The following is a 14,629-nucleotide window of genomic DNA, read 5'->3' on the forward strand; positions in this document are numbered from 1 at the left end:
GTCAGGCCCAGGCCCGAGGCCTACATCTAGTTTCAGCACTCTCGCCCATGTGATTCCCGTTGCCATGGCTACTGGGTACATCTGCTGACACCCCACTCTCTATTTATTGCTTAATTAAGAATTTCACGCTCAGCCCTTATCTGCCTCTAAGAACAAGCGCACACTGTTAAGAAATTCCGAATTTAGGCCTGGGCACAAGGAAAGCCTTTCTTGCGGGGCTTGGCTGGACTGGAGCCTCTCTAACGATCTTCTCAGCATCCCAGCCGCCACCCTTCAATCAAAAATCATTAAATGGGGCAGAGATAATGAGCATGTAGCGTATCAAAGAAGGATGTTTGCTTGGTCCAAAGAAGGAAAAGCTGCTAGGCTCCATGCTCTGCTCCACTTCAAAGGCAGATGAGACCCCTTGTCACTGGGGTCTGATAAAGCCTCATTTGTTCTGGGCTTGACTTATGCAAAAGGTCTGGTATGTCAAAGTCCCATCTCACAGACGCGGGATTCCCTCCCCCCCAACTTCTTGCCTCTACCTCCACCAGCCCCCTCCCTGGCCTTCCGCACACGCTCGTGTGTCAGCTCTTAGGCAGCTGGGCCCCCCAAAGCATCAGGCGGAGCGTGTAATCACTGACTCCACGCTGACAATGGCCACTTGTAGGGGGGTGGCCAGGAGGAGGTCTTCATCACAATAGGAACACAATTATTGCAGCTGCTAGGGAGGGCTATGCTTCTTCCTGTAGAAATAGAATAGGACTTGCCCCAAACAGGAGGACAAGGTTGGGGGGAGGTGGTGGGGGTGGAGAGGGGTGGAGAAAACAATTCTGAGTTGATTATTCATATTCTGACTCTTGGAAGCCTGATGCAGAACCAGTGGGGTCCCAGCAGCTGTTCCCGCACCGTCCTCTTCTAATAATCGTGCATTCTGTCTGAGGTCAACTTACTTTTGACCCCGTCCTTTTTACACAGGGAAGAGGTTCTTTAGGGCAAACTGTTGGGTTGTGGCAGGGTGCATTAAACACTCACAGCCCCTTCCCCTTGCTCTATCCCCCGCCCAACCAGCAGCCGGTGATAAATTCATATCAGATGCCGAGCTATTCACACTCGCCCTCCTGAGTTCACACAGCCCCCACTCGCGCAGCAGAGATGCAGCCGAGCTGGGATATTGTGCGAGGTGGCAGCTGAGAAAGTCCGCCTGCCTGGCTCAGAGGCTCCCATGTACCACCTTCTTCTCATCAGACTGAAAAACAGACATGTCTAGCCAGGCTGGCCGCTGCTTGTTTCCAAATGCCCCACTCACCAGGATAAAGACAGGCTCTTTGGCACAAAGCCGGGGCTCTTGTCCACGAGGGCAAGAGGGCTGTGGATAGAAAGACAAATGGACTTTATTGTCTGTTCCTATTACTCCAAAGAACTCAAGTCACATCACACTGAAGTCTCAGAAAAGATGCTTTAATTTGAGAGATCCTGAAACTAAGGAGTGTTTTCCTAACTGCCCAGGTTTCTTTCTCCTCAAAGCGCTAAGGTCCTGGGATGGATCAGACAGCTGCCTGGACCCTTCTGTTTCTCAGCGGGTCTAGGAAATCCCATGCAACTCCTCAAGGAGGAATCGTGTCAGAATCTAAGGAGGGAAGACTCTGCTGGTTCCCCAGAGCTCTTGGGGACGATTCTGTGAGCAGGGCAGAATCATAATCCTTTGAAACTCTGTACCCATTCCCATGTTGAGGCCCTCTGAGGCAATCTATGGCATTCTAGTTAATAAATTAATTTACATTCTTATAGAAAACTCATTCCCCAAAGATCCCCAAGGATTTTATACTGGTAATATTGAGAGTTGACTTCAGGGACATGCATGACAAACCTTTATGGCAAAAATAGAATGGAACAGGAGCTGTGGATGTGAGAAGTGATTTTTGCTTCTTAATTATGAGCAACTTTTCCAAAAGGAGAAGGAAGAAAAGGAAAAGGAGAAAAGGAAAGAAAGAAGGAAGGAAGGAAGGAAAACCCAAGAGCCAGAATCAGATACTTTTTCAAGGAATCACTCAAGATTAAGGAGCTCATTCTCAGTGATGCTGGTGGCTGGCTTTGGTTCATGCAGGTCACAGGTGGTATAACCAGTATCGTGACTTGGATTTTCTGACTCTGTTTCAGTGCTGTTTCTAGTATACTAGTGTTTTGTTTTGTTTTAATCCAAGCTTATGTTCCTACCCTTGTAAACCAAATCTTCTTTCTTCTATTTGTAGGAAAAACCTATACTTATTACCCATGCTTCTTAAACTTTAGGCATTTGAGTACCACCTTCACACTTTGTCACATCCTGCCTCCTGTACTATTACTTACGTGATAATTTTCTTAAGTCAACTCCCACACTGTTTTATTTTTAAAGCCCATCTCTTTTTAAGCAATAATATCCATAAAATCATGGGTTTAGTGGCCTACTTGCTTTCTCTAAAATATATTAATATAGATAACTATTAAAACTTTTGTCCTACTAAAATCATCACATTTATTTTATATTTTGGGAGTAGACTTTGACCTTCAAGTTTCTAGTATAAATGATGAAAAGTAAGAATTGGGAATGTAAGGATCTTTTTTTTTTTTTTTTAAATTCTAGGTCCCTTTCCTCATTTGCTAAGAACACCTGCCTCTGAGTAGAAATCGCATTTTGAGAGTAGGGTACAAAAAAGGTTGTAAACTTCCTTCCATAAGTGCTTTCTAAGTGTGCCTCCTGGGCACACAGCTGGAATGCTTGCTTCCAGGTTCCCTGCCCCCCCTGCCAGAGGCTCTGGTTCTGTAGATCTGCACCGGGCTCAGGAATCACACACCTGCTGCGCAAGTGCATCAAACATTGCTCTGAGTCAGAATAACAATTGTGATTGTTCTCTGAGTTAATTAAGAAGGTATAATTGAGCTAACTCTCAGGACTGTTTAATGTAGATATATCTGTCGACATCTCGATCAACTTCTTTTGCTCTTAAAAAATTACACCCTTTTATGAATGAACGTTATCGGGAGTAATAGAAGACTCACAAGTCTTAGAAGGATTTTTGTATCCTGTTTCTTCGAAGGGCTTGAAAAGATCCTGAGTGATGAGTGCCGAGGTGACTCAGTGGCTATCTCTGAGAGGCTGGAACCAGACAGGAGTGTGGTCCTGCAAATCAAGCTTTAGCTGCCCAGGAACCAGTTGACAAAAAAGCCTTCTCTGTGGCAGGGTGAAAGAGCTGATTTCTAGGGAGCAAGAACTGAACAGGGAGGGAGAAGCAGAGCAGGAAGGCACAGGAGTTGTGAGAAGTGGTAGAGGTCAACAGGGCAAGTGAAGATGAAAATGCCAAGAGAGGATCAACCCAAGAGCTGACCCATGAGGATGGTGCTGGAAGTGGGTCCAGGGCCAACAGAGATGGAAAGCAGGCTTGAGTTGACAAGACTGGATGGAACTCACAGACACAGAAGTAGTTGCTATTTTCTGTTCTGTCCACATGCAGTTAGAGGGTGACTCACCCTAGATAAATGTGGACTGAGCGAGAAGTCCCAAGGTGTGCATGATAAGTTGCCTACATAGAAGTGAATTCAGTTCTATAATTGTGCATAACTTGTGCATAAGTCCAATTTGTAAGTCCAGCAAAGTTAACCTAGGTACCCAACTAACACAATCAGCTATATAGTAGTGTGCTTAATAGATTTCTAACACTTTTCACACAACACATAAAAAGTGAACAGACCCCCAAACAAAACATTTTTAAACTTACAGTATAGGACCTTGAAAAGTACAGTAGTACAGTACAACAGCTGGCTCACAGGGGTTGGCATCGAGTGAGCAGGCAAGAAGAGTTACTGACTGGAGGAGGGAGAGGGGGTGGGAGATGGCAGAGCTGAAGGGTCGTCAGCGATAGGAGACGGAGGGCAAGCTGCAGTTTCACTGGCCCCTGATGCTGATGGCACTGATTCTGGTTCCTTACTGGAACAAGATGCACTTTCACGTCTTTGAAAGTTTGCAACGTGAAGGTTTGTATGTAGGGAGACTTACTATACAATCCTCAGAGGCCAGGTGAGCATGGGGATAAAATGAAGAAGAAAACAGGCAAGGGATCTATTGCTAAGATGCCAGGTGTTTTTTCTTTTTAGATAGACAGGTACTCTTCCCCTCCAAAATTCCAAGAGAAAATGGGACCTGCTCTGGGAGAGAATCAATTAATTTTTCTCTTCCCTAGGGCCCTCATGAGGACAGAATTTGCCAGCACAACACATCACTCTGGCAGGCACTAGAATCAGATCTATTTGAGTAATTCTCTCCTCTCTCACCGGGAGCCATTTTCTTACACGTTTTTCTCTTTCTCCTAGATGTCTGTGTTTATAGCAAGCTTAGATCATATAGCACTCATCAGAATAATTTGGCCATAATTGACCTAAAGACTTCTTTTCTTTTTGAGGACCAACCAGATATTCTTACAATCTGGGAAGGATCAACAGCAGTGAGTTTCCATTGATAAACAAAGGAGATTAACCATTCTCATCTTACAAACACAAAATCAGAAATCGTAAGCACTGAGAAAACATATGTACAATATCACAGCTTGTGTTAGGCTCTTAAACTCTCCCTGAGACTACCTTTAGTCTCAGATGATTTTTATCCTTCTTTGTATGTACCCAAATTGGAAATGACACTACATTTATACTGTCTTTCATAGAGTCAAAGCACTTTAGCAAACTTTAGTGGATCTGGTTAAGTTGCTTACAACTTGGAATACTAGGGCTCATCATGATTAGGTGCAGCTGTCAAAAGAGTAAAAGCATTTTTTTTTTTTTTTTGGTTTTGTTAACTGGCTTCTAGAAAAATCAGCATGTTTTAATAACAGTATTGATGATGACTCACATGTATTGTTTATTGAAACCAAGTCCTGTGCTAAGCGTGTTACCTGGATTATCCCATCTTTTCTTCCTGATCACCCTATGACATAGGTAATAGGATGATTCCCATTTTCAGAGGAAGTGAGTGAGGCTCAGAACTTGTCAGTTACCCACATGGAGGGCCTGGAAGGTCTAGGATTCAAATCCAGGCTGCTGTATTTCACCCACAAGCTTCCTGTTTACTCTCTGTGGTCTCTCTCAGCCTAGAAGGGGTGTTTGGGAAGAAGCATCCTCCTGCATCAGCGCATGTGTTCAGAGGCAGCCCGCAGGGGGCATGCGGTATAGGAGATCAGACTTTTCTCGTTTTTCCTACTTTTGGTGCCTGCGCCCCATTTTCTCTGCTGCTGAAACTGCTTCTCTTCTCAGATTGAATGATATTTACACACTTGCTTTAATAAAATGAGTAATAAGCTTTTCAATGCCTATTTTATTAATGGTTTCTATGTCTGCTTTGAGGAAGAGGTTGCTCTGGAGGTTGGAGCCATCTGTTTACCTGTAGAGGCTGAACAAAGCCACAGTCTGCCCAGCTTGGAAGCCACTGGTACAGAGGTGCCGGCGTGACAGCCCGCTGCTCCAGGAGCCTTGGTTTACTAGGAACAGGGCCTGGGTGAGGGCTTTAGTGGACAAAGGAAAGTGAGACAGCCTGTAATGGGAGTCAGAGATGTCCAGGGTTCACCATTTCAGTCTTCTGGGTAATCATCACTGCTGCCTATCAGTGTTAACTTCAGTGCCAGACGCTGCACTGCTGGTGGGATCCGTTACACCCAGGGAATTCTGGATGCATGGATTATTTTCCCTTTACTTCAAATTCCCTCCTCTATGTAGTGGGAAAAATGATGTTTCTATTCTCCCCTAAGTATAAATATTATATATTTTGGGTTGAATAAATCATTATAAAATTGCTAGAGTAGCTTTGAAAAAGACTCTTTACATGTGACTTTTTTTTTCACTTTCTTTACCTCAGGGGCTGTCTTAAGGAAGAAGGCACAGATGTACTAAAATTTACAGATGCCTGGAAACTATTAACAAGGATAATTGAAATTTTTTTATTGAAATCTAGTTGATTTACAATGTTCTGTTAGTTTCCGCTGCACAGCAAAGTGATTCAGTTATACCCCCCATATATATGTATATATATATTCTTTTTCATAGTCTTTTCCACTATGGCTTATTACAAGATATTGAATATTCCCTGAACTATAAAGTTGGTCCTTGTGTTTATTTATGTGTAGTATTGTGTATCTGTTAATCCCAAACTCCTACTTTGTTCTTCCTCCACCTTTGGCCACCACACGTTTGTTTCCTATATCTGTGAGTACAAGGATGATTTTTATAACATCTTTAAATGAGCTGACTTCCCTTTCCAAATGCTTCTTGGATTTTTTTTTTTAAATTTACCTTTCCTAGAGTTTGATTCTCTTACAATATTTTATTCCTTTCTCTTGTGCAAGGGTATTTTATTGTTATAGACTTATGTGTGTTTTTAGATGTCATTTTGTCATATCTTTGACTTTTCTTTCCAATTGAATCGAACTTTTTTACTACTTTGTCTTTGAGTCCCTTTAAAAGGGTTATTTCCTGCCTCCAATTGTTTAATTTGTTGAAATGGTGAGTTATTAATAAATCCTGGCATCCAGAGTAGAGCAGTTTATCTAGATTGGTTCATGAAAGTTAAGATATACATGCCCAGAAATGTCTGGGATCTTAAGGTACAGGAGAAAAATCCCTGCCTCAGAGGTTTACAGACAGAGCTGAGGATCGAGGCAGTCCTGAATTCACCACAGTTGATGCACAATAATATTTGTTCATTGAGAGCGACCTTGCTATAAGTATCATAGTTTGGTTTTAGAAGCACTTTTCTACTTTAGGAAATGCATAGATCAGTATGAGTAGAAATGGATATTAGACATGATAGGAAAAAAAAGAGATGAGATGTTGAGCTGATGGCTTTATTATTAATTATTATTATTAAGTTCAAAAAGTGGGTGAAATAGACAATAGTATAAAAAAACAATACAAACAAGTTTTGGAAGTAATGATAAAGGAGAACACATAAAGAACAGGTTGGCCATTGTGCCTGGTCTCAAAATGTGTACAGTGTAAGGAGAAAGCCACAGAGACACATATTTTATAATAGGGAAAATATTTTTCACTGAAGTATGGTTGATTTTCAATATTATATTAGTTTCAGGTATACAGCATCATGATTCTGAGTTTCTGAAGATGATATTCTACTATAGGTTATTATAGAAAAATTTAAAATGAGAATAATCAACAAAGAAAGAACAAAATCAAAGAGGTCTCATCATGGGTGTTTTGGGGACTTATTTTCTTTGTAATGTTCTGAAGCTTATGCTTTGTAATTAGAAAGAATGATTCTTGGTCTACTCCAAACCTGCCACAGAGGAAAGGGTTTAGTGCTCCAGGGAGAGGCAAATGGGGAGGATGAGTGGGACCAAGGCCCCAGGGCTGCAACCTTCAGCATCACTGGGCTCTTCAGTGGTGGGAGGTTTTGGCCTTCATGGCATCTGATAAGGCAGAAAGGTAATTAACCAATAAGAGACAAGGTGTTACTGAAAAGTGAGGTTCGTGTACCTGATTACTAATTAATCAGGCGTGAGAGCACCTTGTAGATGCATTCACTATTTAATTATAGCAGCCTCTCTTGGCAAAGGAGCATATGTTCCCAGCTTAATCTACTGGTTTATACTGACATCAAATTGTCATTATCAGAAAGAATCAGGCCTTTTGATTATTTTCACTAATTTATTGAACACTTAAAATTAATGAACCCCAGGCCTTTCAAATGTGCTCAGTTGGTTTGGAAGATAGGAGGAGAAAGTGGGAGTGGGGGGGGGGGGGCGTTGGAGAAACGACTTCATTAAAAGGACAATTTGCCCGGATAAAGGTAAAGCAAATACATTTCATGGGTGATCTGAATTCTATTGGTGAAAAACACATGAATTCCAAAAGCTGAGCCTTCAAACTGATGGAAGGGAAATAGGATATGAGGGATGTCCTGTTGACCAACACTGGCCTCCAAAGAACATATGGTTAAAGGATTTTTTCCCCTAATTATTTATGTGCCTATTCTCTTGGAAACCTCACTGGGATTAAGTTTAATCGAAAGCAAACAATCAAAATCAAATGTTGGAAATCAACTGTTAGACTAACTAACAAGGACTGCATTTTTTTAAAAATTTTGAAAATGTAATTAGATTGGGGAGAATTTAACATAAACTCATCTTTCTCACACATGAATATCTTTTGTATTAAGAGAATCTTTGTATCATATCCAAGTTGTGATTCTTTTTTGTATTCAGTTTCAGGTGAAGGCCAAGTTCAAATAGTTCTCCGGATAAGGAAGGGTGTGGACCCAACTGTTTCAGGTGAGTATTAACCCACCAAATAGAATTGCTGGATGCAAAAGGATGTCTTCTCATCATTATATAAATTTCTCCCATCACATTTTTTTGTAGGGAGGGTATCAACCCTAATGCTTTTATGTCTGACAAGTCCTCATTGTGTCACCCCTATAGCTAAAATATACGTATGCATGTCAAAGAAAGATATAAGAGTGGTGCATTTTAAAACATTGGAAAGTAAGAATTACAACATGTAAATAAGCACATTTCATAAATTATGGACCATATGTGCACACAGGAGTCCAGATCTGCAGATGGGCCATTAGGCCCCCACCAAATGGAAAGAAAAATTCAGGGTATCACAAAACTTTAATTGTTCCCAGTAATTTCAGGAAAATCAGGGTAAACAAACCCTCCCCAAAAGTCAGTTGGTTCTGTGAAATCTTCCTAACTCATAAAAGCTAAACTCTCAGAGACTAAATGACTCATAAGCACCTTCTAATGTATTTCATTGTTTGTTTTTGTTTATTCTGAGGCAGTTTAACTATACATTTGCAGCCGGGATAAATCTTTTCAAAGGCTGAGTTTTCCTTTGATTTCCAGTGGCATTTTTTTGTGTTATGTCAGAGAAGAGCCAGGCTAATCAGAAAATGATCTAATTCCTCCATTTATTTTATTTTTTTAAAAAAGTCCTCCATGTAAATTAATAAATAAACGAGGTTAAGGTATTGCACTAAAACTATAAACTAGAAGTACTGACCTTGACTATTCCATGCTTATTTGACTGAGAAGAATGGGATTCTTTGTTTTTATATCTGTGAACTGCCATTGCCTTTGCTCTTTACGTTCCTGGTCCTTTTTCACTTTTTTCCTTTAGGTGACTCACAAGTCTTTGTTGAATGCCTCACATGTGATGTGTAGGGGGCTACAGTGGTGAGCAAGATGGAGTGCTCTTTGACTTCATGAGGTCTTATGGTCACTGGGAGGTGTCAATCAATGACTGACTAATCAAGGAATATGTCTTTTAAAATAATTGTTACCAAAGAAAAGTATCTTATGATTGTTTTTGTGTTCAAACTCCCCCAGAAGAGATGCGATTGGTTGGGTGAGCCCTTATTTTGTAGAGAACCACCTGTAGGGGGAGCTCTCACGCCAGGTCCACTGGGAGGATCCCGGACCGTCTCCATCTGTAGGTGGCCATTCCTGGTTCAGACAGCTTTCATCAGCCTAACATGCCACTCAGCACTTAGTGTGAAGAATTCTGCATTAAAGACCCTTTGGAAGGACATTGTGGGTAGCTGGTATCTGGGACTTTTCAGCAGGGGTCAATTTAACTGGGAGATGCTTCACTTGGCCTGTCAATTGCAGCATGCTGGATAAATAGAAAGCTGGTGCTTCATAGAGTTGTAGAATTTTAGTAAGAGAAGGAACCCCATAAACTATCCTATCCAGCTGCCTCATTTTACAAATAAGGACATGGAAGCCTAAAGGTTAAATAGTTTACTTAGTCACATTCAGTGGTTGAGCCTGGATGAGGTCTCAGGTTTCCAACTCAGGCCAGTGTTCTTTTTGTTATACCATGTAAACCCTAATGTGTTCAAGCTACCTTTTTTGGTATATTTTAATTTATGAGTTACATTAAATTTATTGTATATAGCCAATTTTTGTAGCTTATATAGATTGGGACAGAAAACTATTCTAAGACCCAGGGAGTTATGGAACTAGTATGTTACCATTTGTTATATTCAAATATTTATTATTGATATGGTTCCAAGGCATTGATTGATCTCTATCATGTGGGATATAAGCACTAATGTCAAAATTAAACTATGGGCGTGTCTTTTGTTTAATGGAGAGCTCTATGAAAAACAGTAAAATGTTTGCAATATCAAAAATTCTTCGACAAAACAAGAATGGAATAAATAATGGATTTCCATCTATATGTTCCCCTTAAGAGATTAAATGAACATGTAATGCAGAAAATATATTTTGCGTTTAGGTGTACTGCTACAGAGTCTTTAGCCTTTTATTTAATTGAGGACTTAGCCTGTGTATAAGACTGTGCTGGTCATTGTGGGGACGTTGGAAACTCCAAGGAAGCAGAAATTAAAGTATGTATGGACCAGTGTTAGGAAGAAGCAGAGAACGTGGGGCTGATGAAAGATGTTGTGTGGTGCTTAGTCAGGTTGGGGTAAGGATGTATGCTAATCTGGGTCAAGATAGTACCCAGTTTTCTGAAGACCCCAATGCAGGTCTTTAATGCTCCTCCAACACTGTGGCTTCACTGGTTTTCTCTTGGTGTCCATGGTGCTTTATAAAAGATGAAGGAGAGGAAGAGGGTGAAGCAACTCACATTAGGGGAAAGTAAAAATATTTTTGAGGAGATTTTACCTCAGCCATGTTGTCTTTTCAGTGGGGGCTAATTGCAAATATTGTTGACAGTCATTTACAAACATTCAGATGATTGGGCGGAGAAGGAAATGGCAACCCACTCCTGTATTCTCACCTGGAGAATCCCATGGCCGGAGGAGCCTGGTGGGCTGCAGTCCATGGGGTCACTAAGAGTCGGAAACGACTGAGCGACTTCATTTTCACTTTTCACTTTCATGTTTTGGAGAAGGAAATGGCAACCCACTTGTGTTCTTGCCTGCAGAATCCCAGGGATGGGGGAGACTGGTGGGCTGCCGTCTATGGGGTTGCACAGAGTCAGACAAGACTGGAGCGACTTAGCAGCAGAAGATGATTGGATACTCTTTTCCTAAATTTGCCGTCCCTTTCCCCACAGATCAGGTTTATTTCCTTTCTTCTGGTTTTGAAATCTGTCAGCCTTTCTTCTATTTCAAGTCAATCCATCCCTGCTATCATCTTTTGAACTTTGTTTTATCAGCAAATGAAGTTAACCTTTCCATCATTCCTGGCTCCTTCTGTTCAGTACCTCTCAATTAAAAAAAAAAATCAAAACAAAATTCATAGACACTGAATCTTCCTCCAGTTGATATTGCTTCTGCAGATTTATCAAAAGATGAGCCTTCTCTTGATGCAGAGCCATAAAAAGCTTGGTAAATGAAGGATTAGATGGCAAAATTTGGCTCACATAACAAGTTGGAGACCATCTCAAGTGGTGGCTATTGTTGACTGACAGATTTGAGAGGGAAATGTTGGTCTTAAACAGTGTTCATGGACTCCAGTTTTAAGATAAGTCTAATTTATCTAAAGAGTAGGAAGACAGATCAAAGGCTCAGGATCTCAGATCCTTTCCTCAATAAGTGTTTTGCATGATCAGACTTAACGTCTTTTCTTCCTCACTTCTAGTGTACTGCTAAGTCTGCTATAATTCAAGTGGTTTCTACCTCCAGCACTCCACTGACACTCTCATCTTGATCACCCATGCCCTGGTTGTCACATTCAGCAGCCACTTCTTATTCCTTCTCTTATTGGAACTTTGCTATTAACCAGATCACTTCTACTCTCTGGACATTATTTCTTAGTCTTCCAAGACATTCCTCTCTTCTGGTTCTCCACGTGTATAGCTGATAGCTTTAACTCTTTAGGCTTCTTTTCCTTTCCTCTCCTTTCTATATTAAAAATAATCACCTGGAAACCTGATGTTAACTGTATAGACATCTCATAACTGCAGGAGACTAAACATGTCCTTCTCTATTAAGTGTTCTTATTTTAAGGCAAGATGGCATAAAATAATCAAATTCATTCATCATAACATTTTTTAGAATAGCAATTTCAAGATTTAGTTTGTTCAGTAAAAGACAGGTTTAACCCTCCCATAGACAAGAGTGAAGATGACAAAAATGAAGTATGTTTCTAACATGTGTGATACAAAATTGAAACAACTAAGGGTTTTTAAGGCTTGGAGTAGGGTTTTAAAGAACCTGATCATTGCCTGTTTAAAATATCACTGGAAATGAGAACATCTCTTTCTGTTTTGTGGTGTGTGTTAGTGGCCACCCCAACAAATATCCCCACCTTATCACCATCTGGGTATTTAGAGTATAGTATTGAAAAGGAGACAAAATTGAAAAGAAACTTAGAAAGTTTCTTTATAAGAATGTATTATATTATTGGTGCTTATAAAATATTTCTATTTTTTTAATTTTATTTTTTAAAAAATGAAGTATAGTTGATTTATAAGTTTATAGTTGATTTATAGTTTCTGGTGTACAGCAACATATATATATATATATATAATTTTCTTATGCTTTTTCACTGTGATTTATTATATAATAGTAGATAAATATAAAATGTTTCCAAAACCTCTTTCACAGTAAGGTTTGTTCCAAGACATCGCCTGGTTTCCATGGTGTGGGGTGTATTTTGTGCTAATTAAATTGTCTAGGATTTCTACTTGACCATAATCCATGTATTTTTTAAGTTATCCTGGGGCCCTAATTAGACCATAACCAGCAGGGAGTTGGGTTCATACAGACAAAATAGTCAGGTGTTCTCCATGGTTCTGACCTCAGGCATTTTGTCTTTCCTCACTGTAGTCCCCTGGAACTCTCACAACCCATCCTCAGAGTTTCAAATATGGCCTCTGGGCCATTGATGCCAACATCCATCTCTCAGATTCAAAGTTCTTTCCCATCCTTCAGATTCATATCCATCCCCTGCTTGCTGTGCATCTCCACCTGGAGGCCTCGAAGACACCCCAATCTTTGAATGGCCCAAACTGAATTAATCAAATGTCGTCTTAATGGGCATCTCCATCCGACACCACCCATGCTGGAAACCCCCGGCGGACTGTTGGCTTCTCCATCTTTGTTACCCTTCCCACTCTGACCTCTGGTTGCTTTTCTGGCCCTATTACTTGCCTCTTTCCGACTGTGTGGCTCAGCAGTACCAAATTACTTATAGTCCTTCCACATGATCTCTCATTTCTTGCCATTCCTTGTTCTCAGTTCATATCTGCACCCCCTTCACCTCAATTAGGTCCTAAGCCTTTAAGTGCAACTCAGATGCTCTGACTCCAGGAAGCCTCCCCTGGTGAGGTCTCACTGCCTGCCTTGGTCAGGTACCATCAAAAATAATTCCCTTCAGGATTCTATCCCCCTAGTATTTACTTACATACTTACACAATGCTAGTATCTCCTTGGGAGCAAGAATGACATTTTATTTCTTTTTGCACTATTTCACTGTTTTTTAGGACAGTTCTGATAGAAGAGGCACTCATTATTTATGCTTATGAAGTTAGCAAGTAATAGAGGAGATTCTTTCTCTCATTATGTGAGTTCATGAATCTCCCAGAAAATCTGCCAAGTAAAATAAGCACTGAATGTAAAATTACAAGTTATATGATCTAAATTACATAAAAATGCTGAGAGATTCTGGAAGGAAACACAAATAAAAGGTTAATGGCAGTTATCTCTAGGTGGTGAGATAATAGGCAAATATTATTTTTCTTTTTCTTTCTAGATTTGCATTTTACAAATGGCTCATGCCAAACATATGCTGTGCTATTCATAATAAAGGCAAAACACAAGTGTTTAATTGTAAAAGTAGAATACATTTTCTCTACAAGTGGAGGTAATGTAAGGATTGAATAATTACTTATTTTATACATGATAAATGTTTTCATTAATATAAATATCTGAAGGCAGCTTTTTGGGGGAAGTGAAAATGTCACCAGGATCTTAATGTAAGGATAGAATTTGTGAGTTATCATAGTGAGTCAGATTTTCATCATTACCTTTGCTATTTTCCTTTTGTTTTCTAGCTTCTACCTCTGTACCAGAGTCAGTTTTAAAATGGTCCCTCCCTGAAGCATGGGAAGGCGTGGCTGAGGGCTGGGGAGGACACAACGGTGCCAGTCCAGGCCCTGGGGATGACGTCCTGATTTTATCCAGTAAGTGAAGCAATCCATGGTGTGAATAATCACAGAAAGACTGAATCAGGCCAATCTGGGAATTATCTGTCGTTTAGATATTCTGAACAACACAGTAAAGAATGTGAAAATAAATAGGCAATTATGTCTACAACCTTCTCTTTTGGGTTATTACAAGAGAGGAATTTAATAACCCAGTAAAAACTGGAAAAGATAGTTCAGCCTACTTTCATTAAAGGTGGGATAAATAGCCCCATGCCAAAAGGAATTAGACTAATTCACTAACTGGATAATTTTTCTAATATGTCCAAGAACAGATTTATAGAAAATTTTAGTGTTCTTATATTTGAAAGACACAGAGGATGGAAAGAAGCAATTTGTAAATGCCTCCTGATCTTTTGCCGTTGTGAATCTTTTAAATATGGGATTGAGAGAAATGACAAGATCTTCTATTGCCATGGTTTTTCAAAGATGATGGAAAAGCAACAGATAAATAAAATAGAAAAGCAAAATTCTACCAATCTATCATCTC

At 40.1% G+C, this 14,629-nt stretch overlaps 1 protein-coding gene across 7 annotated transcripts in view; it reads left to right on the forward strand.

Annotated features, from left to right (window-relative positions):
• The window catches only part of PKHD1 (PKHD1 ciliary IPT domain containing fibrocystin/polyductin), a 429,461-nt gene that overhangs the window by 227,627 nt on the left and 187,205 nt on the right, over window positions 1–14,629 (forward strand). For all 7 annotated transcript variants that reach the window (XM_043450734.1, XM_043450737.1, XM_043450739.1 and 4 more), the window contains 2 exons: window positions 8,220–8,285; window positions 13,990–14,118. In XM_043450734.1, the coding sequence (XP_043306669.1) occupies window positions 8,220–8,285; window positions 13,990–14,118 (195 nt within the window). The remainder of the gene's footprint in view (window positions 1–8,219; window positions 8,286–13,989; window positions 14,119–14,629) is intronic.

This window comes from Cervus canadensis, chromosome 28 (genome assembly GCF_019320065.1).
Source record: "Cervus canadensis isolate Bull #8, Minnesota chromosome 28, ASM1932006v1, whole genome shotgun sequence".
Lineage (NCBI taxonomy): Eukaryota > Metazoa > Chordata > Mammalia > Artiodactyla > Cervidae > Cervus > Cervus canadensis.